We start from the raw sequence: 11,230 nt of genomic DNA on the forward strand, positions 1-11,230 counted from the left end.
ATGCTTTTTCTTGGAAAAACCTTAAAAATGGTTTCATCAAAACACTACTAAGCTATACTGTAATATCAGCTAAAGAGGGAACTGGATGGAAAAGAAGCATAAAAAAATTAATATTCTGGCTGTAGATGCTACAGGATATTACAACTGTACCAAGAAGGTGCCTGATTATATATTTCAGGTTTCAAAACCAGACATCTAAAACACAGTTCTTAGCAGCTTCATTATGCTTATTTATTTTTTTTTAAAACCCTGTTTTAATGTAGGAAGGTTGCATTGAAGACAACTGAAAATAAAACTGGGCAACATAAGTTACTGGGGATTTTTGTTCCCTAAACCTATGAATAAGGATGTAGCCATGGTATGATCACCTAAAACAACCTTGCTCCAGTGACCACCCCATGTTAACAGAAACCGTTCCATGAAACATTGCTAAGTCTTTGAAACATGGAAGCTGAAGCTTCTAAAGAAAAGCAGCATTTCAATGTGTGACTTGCAGCAGACTGCTTGCAGTTATTACTTTACCACTGCTTTCTAGAAGAGCAATACCTTAATTAACTGATGTGACTTCCATCAGTGTCACAGTGTAACCAAAATTTGGTCCAATAATGGGAAAGACTGTGGAAGACACTTCTAGAACTTTCCACTCTTGGGATACTATTTTGTTTATCAGGTTGTTGTTACATACTATAGCTTGCTTAATTCAAAGTAAACATCCAATCTGCTTTTGTGAAGTCAGGGACAGTTCATGAATTGCAGCTTCAGCAACAAATAATGTGGACTAGGAATTATTTATCCGGGGGGGGGGGGGGGGGGGGGGGCAGAAGGAGGGGAGAGCCCATATGCTTGTATTCCTCACATTTTATTAACATACCTGCCTCTCAAGCTACAGCATGACACTTTGCTAAGATCTAAGCTAGCAATTTAACTTAGAACATCTCTCACACTTTTGACATGCAGACCGCATGTCACAAAATGCTACAGTTCCTACTACATCATTATATATAGAGCGTGACAGTCAAGTTTATTGTGGTGGCGGGCTGCAAGTTCAGTGCTTGGAAGCACCCCAATTACATGATGTCAAAGGCTACAGCTGCTGATGGGGCAAAACTGCAATGTCTTTCAACCCTACATACACAGCACTGCAACATTCTAATAATCTGCTGACACAGGCATGAATCCCATTACATGCCAAAGGCCCGTACTGGTAACATGTGACATTTTTTCTAACACTGTCTGGGGAATTCAGCATGGACTACCTTTCTTCCTCTTCCCCTTCCAAAATTATACGCCCAAATCCTACGCATGTCATACAAGATTGCTACTGATGTTGCAAAATTTACTTCTAGGAAAATAATAAGGCTATCTAAAGGTACAACGTGATTTTAGAGATCAGTGCAGCATTCACAGCACGTATAAAGCACCTTGAAGGAACTTTGTCACTTAATAGCCCATCATGAAGAGGCCAGCTACAGACTAAGCATTGACTGTGTATTTCTGAACACAATGTTTTCAGATGCACAGCCAAGTCTCAGTAAAAAGAAAAAAAAATTTGTTCAAAGTTTTGCTCCTCTGTAGAGATTCACTTCATATAAAACATCAATACTTCCCCCCCCCCCCGCAATAGGTCTATAGTCTAAAAGTATTTTCTTTTCTAATAGGAAAAACACTATAGTCTCAGTTCATTAAATATAATCATAGGCCTGTTCCTAATTTCCAGGGCAGTCAGTAATGGCAAGCCTCTTTGATCCCATGGAGAAAGCTGCAGAGCTAACAGTTTTGACAGCTTCCTAAAAAGCAGTCTTTAATATACAGTATCTTCACCCTTAACTCAAAGATATTTGCAAGCTTGAAAGTATTTATATCATTTCACATGTTGATACTGTGGATTGTGGCAGCAAGACTTCCAGCTGCTCCTAGAAAAGGGTTTACATTAATTCATCAGGGGTGAAGGCATATCTGTTTGTCTCCTCTGGACCTCTGTAAGCAGCTGTAATTCCTGTGCAAGTGAGGTAGTTTGTGGTTTCCCAACTTGCCAGGAAACATACAACTGCAAGAAGATTCGCAGAGGAGTTACACTAAATGTTTGGTATTGTGACTTGTGATGCAACACAAAAGAATGGTTGTTGTTGCCTAAACTTTAATGGAGTTAATCCTTCCAAATGCTGACAAATTACTGCCTCAGGCCATTTAAAATCACATTTCTAATACAATAATCCTATCTGCATTACAATGAGTTGGGATGAAATGATTAGGTGCCTGAGATTTTTTGCACAGTGAATTAAGTCACCATACAGACTGGCCGTGCTTGTTCACAAATTAAAGGTCTGGACAGAAATGAAATTCCATTATTCTGCCACTTGCTAAGCTTTGAGGAAGGGTTCATTACTGTCCTGTCTCTACTGGGAATGTTTCTAAAGTAGCTACAAGCTAACAGGAACCTATTTTTCATTAGATCAGTTTCAGGGCTTTCTTCATTATTAATAATTATTAGTCAAGTCTTTGACTACTGAACACCTCTGAAATAGAAAAGGCTAATTCAACAATATGCAAGCAAAAAGTGAGATAGAGCATCAGTAAATCTGTGAAAAAAAGAAAACAAAAAACTGTACCCTGAATACAAGCCCTTTCCTTCCTTCTTCACAGACACACTGCACTAAACCAGAATTTACCCAATTCTTATACTCGGAAGCACAGACTTTTTAGCTAGGGGATAGTCCAGAATATAAACCACCTAACAACATGAGTGCTATCCATCTCTAGCATTTAATATAGCATCCTTACTTCCTGACCAAATCACAACATGCCCAAGCAGCTATCCATGTCTACACATTCAATTTACCTCTTGGTTTAAAGGCTGTGTTCAGGATTTTTGGAATCCCATACCAACAAATCTATAATCGCCAGCTTGAGACTATTCTTATTAGCATTCAATTGAATATTTACACACAATATAATTTGATACACATAAATATAGCAACTCTTCAGTTAAACTTAATGATCTTTTTTTGTCAGATGCCTGCAAGGTTAGTGTCCCATTGAAGCTAGAGGATGTCACAGGTTTGAACTCAAAGCAACCAGATTTCACACAAATTCTGATAAACATGGAGTATGATGCCATAAACTTCTATACTAGAACTTTGTCTGATGCCCTTCTGAAAATATAGCCCATAAAAAAGCTTAAAATTTAAAAATAAAAAAACAGTATTAGTAATTTTTGAGACAATCCTTATCATGCAAATGTTTGACACTGTAATAAAAATCCCACAATTACCACCAAATGCTCTAAGATCCTCTCAGTTACAAACTGCAATGTGCAACTATAACAACCACCTGTGCTCGTCATTTTCCATGGGCATGCTTCGCATAGGGGTTACAATAAGATTTAATTCTCATGAAGCATAACCCCTTGTATGTACATAATTACTGTACATCATTAAGTCACATCTGTATCACAAGAGGGGAAAAAGAAACAACAAGTTTTTAGCATCTCTCTCTTTATAAGTGGCAGGGAACCTGGCATTTTAAATGGTTAAAATAAAGTAGCACAACTGTAGTTATAGATTCCTTACCTTTGTGCCTCACCAAAAAAAAAAAAAACAAAACAAAAACCAAACAAACAAAAAAACCCAACTAAATCCCAGGTTTTCATCCCGTTGGCATATTAGGAGAGAATGCTTCTATTTAAAACTGAAAGCTTAACACCTCAACACTAACAATGAGCTAGTCAGAAGCAGTTTGCTCTAGGTTAAACGTGGCTTTTTCTGTATCAAATTAAAAGCTTCAGTACATAGCTCCATGCATAAAGCCTGGTCTGTTTATGCAGCAATTAAGTATACTCTTCCACTTTGCAGATATACACAAACCTTTACATGATTGCATGCTACAGAAAACATCAATGTAGGTTTACATTTGCCTAAGTTACTGCAGATTCCAATATCTGCTACTAGATACGTGTCAAAACACAGATACCCTCATATTCTGTTTGTTCTGCAACACACAATACCGCAGGTTATGTGCATTTCTAAATACAGTATAAATGTGAAACAGGTGCTACAGACTATATTTACAATGCTAATGAAATTTCTAGGCCGTCTTCAACAGCACCAACAAAAATCATGTAAGTCAGCTAGATCTGGCTGACTATAAGATGACTGATACACTTACATGCTCCATTTAATTGTTCTAATAAAGGCATATCACCAATTAGCTGTGTCCTACTGGGCACCACAGTCTTGAGTTGTAAGATGCTCTGCAAGTTCTGAGGGAATACCCAATACCCAGGAATGTGATCTGCTCCTTCTTCCACTGAACTCAGTGGCAGGGTCAATTCTACCCCACCAAAAACCTATTCCCATAGCAGTAATCAAGAGCAGACCTCAGAGGACCGTGAAAAATGCCAGCTACATTAACACAGCATGGTAGACTCCAGCCTCAACCCAAGCCAAAGTAAGTTTTCCTCAGACACAGGACAGGTTTCCAGATTCTTGCGAGAGACCCTGTACCTGTCGTGCTCAGAGCGCAACCTCAGAGCATTGCTGTGGCACACACCTACAAAAGCAGCTCACAGGCCCTGGCTGAGCCCATGCCAACACCCTGCTTTCCCCTAAGCAGACACTGATCAGGCTACCCCATGGATGCCAGCAAAAACAAACTTGCAAGACCAGCACAGCATAGCCGATCCAAAGAAGTCAATGGCACCAGCTGTGATATTTGTATCCCATATCACCTAGACCAAAGCCTCACTGTGCTGGGCAGTGTCTGCTGAAGGCAGAAATCACAAGCCCAGACAGTTCTGAACAGTTGTAAATAAGCCAGAAAGGATGAGAGAAAGGGGTGCTTCTGCAAATAGCCACAGCCAGATAGCACCCATCCGCAGAAGGGAATTGCATGCAAAAGGCCAGAGTACCTCCTCAACAGGATTGAGCCCACAAGTACAATTAAGCATAGCAAATAGGACAGAAGGTCACCAGAGCCTGCAAAGACCACCTTACTTGTGCCTCCTTCCTTCCCTCTAAATGCACACATTGGATATTAACAGTTTTGTAAGTGGTACACCTACAGAACTGGAAGGTTTGGAAAGAAGGTGTAAGAAGAAAAAAAGAACATAGGTAAGGGGGCTAAAGACAGAGAAGTAAGGCTTACTACTGACGTGAATAAAGATTGGCCTGTACAACACCATCAGCTAAACTATGCTAACAACAGAACAGAACAAATAATAGTAACACGAGGGTAAAATCTCAGGAAGGGGAGGATGGGCAACAGCTACCACTATTACAATACGAGAAGCCTGTACAAATCTTTACTTGACTGCAGAATCTGTCAATTTCTATTTAACACTGTGCCAGGGATACAAAGCCTTGATGCTGAACTTTTTATCCTCCCTCCACCCCCAATCTCAGTTATTCTGAGACATATCTGTATCAGTAATTTGACACCTATACCCACAGCTGGTAATCACTGCCAAATCACACAGCCTGAAATTTGTGAAGATTTTAGTACAGGGCCACTTTTACGGCAAATCAACCATGTATTAATATGGTTAAATTGACTATTAATTTTGGTGGTTCCACCCTTCCCTTTTCATGAATAATTCAGTTAAGCCAGCTCTTGAGACAAGGTAACAACCAGCCCTCAAGCCTTTTGTTCAAGAGAGCACAACCTCCCTCACAAACAGCACATAAATAATGGAGAGTACAAGTACAACACAACAGCAGTACCAGGGACCCTTTCTCAGCAGTCAGCTCTTTTCCATGACACCTCTTTATCGTAACCACTAATGAAAACTCTTTGAAGTTGAAGAGTAAATATTACCATTTGATAGTACCTGGACCCAACAGGGCAAACAAAATTGCATTGTATCACATTCTGGGAGCTGTAGACCCATTGACATACAACACTCACAGGGTTGCTATGGAGGAACCCAATGCTCACTATTTTGGTAGCATGGGGTCAGCCAAGGGCTGCTGGTCACTCTTTTAGGGCAGTTAGCCTTAATCTTTCTATGCACAACAAACAGGGAAAAAAAGAAGCAATGCCAAACAAAACAAAACAAAAGCAAGGAATTTCAGAGTATGCCTTTGGAGGTACCAGATTCCCCAACAGAGGCAGAAAGCAGACTTCCAACTCTATCCATGATCAGTCAACTCTTAAAACCTGAGGCCAGATTTCAGAAATGCTTGCATGCTCTTCAGGCACAGGATTATTCAACTGATCACGCAGGGTCCAACAGTTTTGAGTATTTTTAAGTCTTCCTATTAGGAGAAGAGGAAAAAAAAGAAAAAAAAACCACACTGAAAAAAATCTAGTGCTTCTCTGTAAGAGAGAAGCATCACCAAGCTGTCCTTGTGTTAATAACACCCAGGAGAGCTGGCTCCAATGCCGTGGTCTGCAGCAGCCTCCCTGGGTGACCTTTGGGCTCACACAGCATTTCAACGCCTCATCTGAACTTGGTGCTACAGGAGGATCTCTCCTGCACCTGGCCCCACAATGGAAGTACAAACCGTGGGCATCAGACCATACACGCCTTACCACTAAGCTGGCTGCCAAGTCTCAGGGTATTTTGTAAATCCATCTGGTACAGATCAAAGAAACCCAAAGGGGAAGGGACCAATGACTCCCGCGTGGCATTCCTACCCTTGCTTGCCCCTCACTGAGAACAAGAACAAGTAGTCGGGAAATAACAACACAAAACCACCGTCAACGCGATGAAAGGGGGAGGCAAGGAGCGAGCTTGAAGGGACTGTCACAGATGCCGCCCGAAGACAGAGGCGCCCTGCTCCACATGAAGCGGGAGGAGGGGACGGGGAAGGGAACAAGACCAAGAAGGGGAAGAACCCAAACGGACCCTAAAACCCTCAGCGGTGACACCGGCCGAGGGGAGCCCCGGTGGCCGGCAGCCCCAAGGGAGAGCCGGCTCGCTGCCCCGCCAGCTCGGGGGGGCCGCTCCCAGGCGGCTGCGGTCCCGCCGCGCAGGCGCCCCCACCCCCCCGCCCCAGCCCCGGCTCACCTTGCTGCTGACGGGCCCGGGGATGAGGAGCTTCAGCGCCTGCCTCTTCAGCTCCGCCAGGCGGGCGTTGCAGTGCTCGCACCAGACGCCGCGGTCGGAGCCCGGCGAGGAGCCGCCGCCGCTGCCGGAGCCCGGCGAGCCGGTGCCGAAGCCCGGCGAGCCGCCCAGCGAGCCGGGGGAGCTGGTGCCGATGCCGGGCGAGGCGGGTCCCGGCGAGCCGGTGAAGGAGCCCGGCGAGGAGGTGCCGGAGCCGGGGGACGGGGTGCCGGAGGAGCCCAGGGCAGAGCCGGCTCCCTCCGGCGCCGGGCGACTCCCCGCCCGGGACTCCTCGTACGCCTTCCGGTACCAGCTCTCGGGGGAGAAGGGGGCGGCGGGCTTGGTGGGGGAGCAGGGGTCGGTCACCTGGAGCGGGAGAAGGAGCAGCGGGTCAGGCAGGGAGGCCCGGCGGCGCCGGCAAGTTTCGCTCGGACGCTCCGCGCCCGCGGCGGCCCCCGCGGCTCGCCCGCCCCCGCGGGCGCCCGGAGCCGCCGCCCCGCTCCGCGGAAGGTGAGCGGGGCCGCGGCCGGGGGAGGGGGGCGATAGCCGGCGGCGCCGGGGACCGCCGGGCGAGGGGCGCGGGAGCCCCGGCACGGCGGCGGTCACCGCTCCGAGCCGCCCCCTCCGCCGACGACTTACCCCGTATTTTCTGCTCCGCGCCGTGACGGCAATCCTCTCCTTATTTCCAGCCACTGAATTCATGGTGGCTTCGCAGCGCGGCGGGAGAATTTCCTACAGGTTTCCCAGTCCGCATCCGAAGGGAATAGCCGGTCCCGGGAAGTGCCCCGCGGAGCGGGCAGGCTGCTCCCTCGACCGGGCGCAGCCGCCGCCGCCGCCGCCTCCGACGGGATCGCTCAGCCCCAAAGCGCCGTCAGTTCTCGGGAAAACGCCTGGGGCTGGGGTTTTCTCCCGGTCGGTTTTTCCTCATTGTCTTCCCTCTCACTCCCTTACAACCCTTGTTTTCACAGAAACAGCAACATCCAGAGTAGGAGCATTCCCCCCGGCAGGCAGCACAGCTCGCTCTCCTCCGCAAGTGAGGCGAAGCATCCGAGGTAGCTTTAGGAAGGTGAAGCAGGAGCGGGAGCCGCGGTCGCCCTAGCAGGGACGCCTTCTGCCCCCGCTACCGCGGCAACTTGTTTCCTTCGCCAAGGTTTGTAACTGAGTTAAAAGAAATCCTCCAAAAATATCGGGATCCAGGCTCTGGGAGGAGCCTCCGCGTCCCTCGCAGCCAATATCCTCCTGCCCATTTGGGCCTGACAGTTTTGCAAGGAAGGGGAAGAGAAGGGAAGGGAAGGGAAAAGCCGGGCGGTGGAGCCCTGTGCGCTCCCCGGTCAGCGGCGGAGCTGCCGGGCCGGCGGCTGCGAGCAGACTGCCGGAGCCTCACCGCAGGTCTGCGCGATGCCTCGGCTGCCAGGAGGGTCCATTTTATTTTGCAGTATTTCTTGATTGACGTCTGTGATTTCCCCCCTCTTCTTGAAAAGGGCGGGTGGGCGGAGGGGGGAACCTTGTTGCTTCCACCGCAGTTATTGGTTAGTTGCCTCTATTCAGGGCTTTAATGAACATGATTCACAAGTGTTCCCAATCCTCCTTAAATAACTAGGAAAGAAAAGCAAGCTGTTTTTATGACAGTCACTGGCATCTCTTTTCTGTGTTGTGATTTTACATGTATTAATTTAACTTGCAGTCAAGGGCATAATAAATTGGTCTCATGAACAATGAAATTCCACAGACTTGTGTCCCTATCAATCTTTCCCTTCTAATTATGATTTCTTTTTGCACGTCATGTATCTGGTTACATATCCTTTTTTATTTCAAATCCTGCAGATAGCACAATCATCTCTAATAAATCTTCCTCCTCAAAACAAGTTGGCGATTTTCTCAGAAATGGATACAATAAAGAGCTAAATGCCAGATCCTCTGATAGGGTCATAACACGGATGGATTGATGCAATTGGGAGGGCAGAACACACAGGGGACTTCCATCCACCTTTGCAACCTCCTATTGTTACTTGCGTATAAATGCATCCTTCCAGCATCCCTAATGTACCTGGGCTGTAACAGCCGTGAGGGAACAAAACCAGCCCACTGCATCACTAAGCAAGGAATCTCCCAGTGCCTTTCTGTTTTCACAGATACTCTGCCAGTGGTAAAGATGTGCAAGATGCTCTGCTGTGTTTTAACTTCACCAGGTTATCACCCTTAGAGTGGAACAGCCATTCTGGATCCGGTTAAGAAAGCTTCGACCTAAAGCTGACACAAGCGATGCTGCCCAAGGTAGCCAGGCTGCGTGAGTAGTGCCTTACACATTTACACAGGTGCCTCCAAAAAGCTGATCAAACGGGCAAACAAAGGAGATGCACCCTAGCTCCTACTGCATGTGAATGGGTTTCACATAAATCCGCACGCGGAGATCCCGTGGTTTGTTCTGTAGGCAGACGTGATAGGGATGACAAGGCAACGCAGGAAAATGCCGTGCAGGTCTACGACAGTACAGAGCAGGTATACTCCGTAGGCCCCAAGACACTGTAGGCAGCCACGTGCCGCTGGCACCACGGTGTGTAACTGCTCATTTTCTGGGCTCAGCGATTCTGGTGGCGAACTGGCAGATTTGCATCGTTTTTCAGCAGGCCTTTAATTACCAAGCTGCTGGCTATGCCTGCCTAACCACATCTGCTCTGTCAGTGACCGCCATCCTGTGTGCAACGGCATGCCTACCTCAGGAGACGACGGCTATCCTGCGGGCAAGGGGCAGCAGCTTGACGAGCGCGCTGACAGCTTCCGAACGGCACGCCAGGGCCGGGTGGGGACCGGGAGGCCGAGCTCTGCCGGCACCCCGGCTTCGCTTTCCCCACCGCTCCTCGGGCCCGGGGCAGTGCGCGGACCCCCCCGACGGTTCGGGCAGGGGCCATGAGGCGGGGCCTTACGGCAGGCTGGCGGAGCGCGGGGAACAAAACGGCGTTTCAGCAGCCGGGCAGGGGGAGAGCGGAGGGAAGGCATCGGCCCGCGGGAGGCGAGGCGAGGCGAGGCGGGCCGTGAGTGACCGCGCTCCTCCCCGGCTCGCAGCGGCAGGTTCGAGGCGGGTGCCGCCCGCCGCCCCCTCCCCAGAGCCACCGCCGCGCCACAGCCGGTCCCCGCCGCGGGGCGAGCAGCAAGGCCGACCGTTAAACCGCCAATTTACCGGCCCACCTGGGCGGGAGGGGGGGGGGGGGGTCAGGCCGTGTAACCCGCAGGCGAGCGGCGCCGCCGGCGCTGAGGGGCGGCGGTGGGCGCGGCCCGGCGGGGCGGGGCGGGGCGGGGCGCGCGGCCCCGCGGCGTTGGCGGGCGGCGGGCGCCCTCTGCCGGCGGCGGCGGCCGTGGCCGGGCCGTGTGGGGGGAGGCGCGGGGAAGGAGGCGGGCGCCGCTCCGCCGGCCCCGCTCGGGGGCAGCGGGCGAGCCGCCAGCCCCGCCGGGGCACCGGCACCGAGCAGCGCTGTCCCTCCTCCAGAGAAATGCCCGCCGTCCCTGGGGCGGGGGGGATCGGGCTCCTCTCCGGGCACGGCTGCAAGCGTGCCTTTTTCCGGGGGTGAACTCCTCCCAGAGTTTTTAGGGGAGGAGATGTTGCCTCCCCGGCAGGGCACGGTAACCGGGGTCCTCTGCCCCGCCGCTCCCGGGGCCAGATCCTACCGGCGTGCCGCTCTGTGCCGTGCTCCCCCAGAGAGCTGGGCCTGTGGTGGGGTGCCTGCTCTCCGCCCGCCTGGCATCCCCCCTCCCGGTGTTCCCTCCTGCCCGCCGCCCGGCTGGGTGAGGGCTCCAGCAGTATAGCCCAAACCAGCTGGGTTCGTAGCCGGGGCTTCGGGAGGCGCCGGCAGCCCGGGTGCTGCCGGCAGGGTGGCTGAGGGGGAGGCCATCTCTGGCCAAGGGGCGGTGGAGCAGATGGCGTAGCCCGGGGGGGAACGGGATCCCGTCCACGTGGCAGCATCTTGAGGAGGACGCCCACGGCTTTCCCGGTCCTTAGCTGATGGGGAAGTTTGGTTTGAGGTGGAGAAGCAGGGTCGTGAGTGGTGAGGAGGAACACCACCTCCAGTCAGGAAATTAGGACCTCGGAACACGGTGGAATTGTCCTCTGAGCCTGAAGAGTCTCAGTAGCAAATTTCCACCTGCTCACCTCTCGGGTTTGGGGGAACCATTAAGAAGAGAGCTCCTCTTCCA

The 11,230-nt window shown here is 50.2% G+C and overlaps 1 protein-coding gene and 1 long non-coding RNA gene across 2 annotated transcripts in view; one reads left to right on the forward strand and one right to left on the reverse strand.

Moving 5' to 3' along the window:
- The window catches only part of KIF26B (kinesin family member 26B), a 315,800-nt gene extending 307,785 nt beyond the window's left edge, over positions 1 to 8,015 (reverse strand). The window contains exons 1-2 of the mRNA XM_069800600.1: positions 7,682 to 8,015; positions 7,007 to 7,408 (exon numbers count right to left, since the gene is read on the reverse strand). Of these exons, the coding sequence (XP_069656701.1) occupies positions 7,007 to 7,408; positions 7,682 to 7,744 (465 nt within the window). The 5' untranslated portion in view covers positions 7,745 to 8,015. The remainder of the gene's footprint in view (positions 1 to 7,006; positions 7,409 to 7,681) is intronic.
- Positions 7,208 to 8,768, forward strand: LOC138688643 (uncharacterized). Its single transcript, XR_011327525.1, has 2 exons — positions 7,208 to 7,348; positions 8,011 to 8,768. It is a non-coding gene; the product is annotated as an uncharacterized lncRNA (long non-coding RNA).
- Positions 8,769 to 11,230: the final 2,462 nt, after the last annotated feature.

This window comes from Haliaeetus albicilla, chromosome 13, assembly GCF_947461875.1.
Source record: "Haliaeetus albicilla chromosome 13, bHalAlb1.1, whole genome shotgun sequence".
NCBI classification, from domain to species: domain Eukaryota; kingdom Metazoa; phylum Chordata; class Aves; order Accipitriformes; family Accipitridae; genus Haliaeetus; species Haliaeetus albicilla.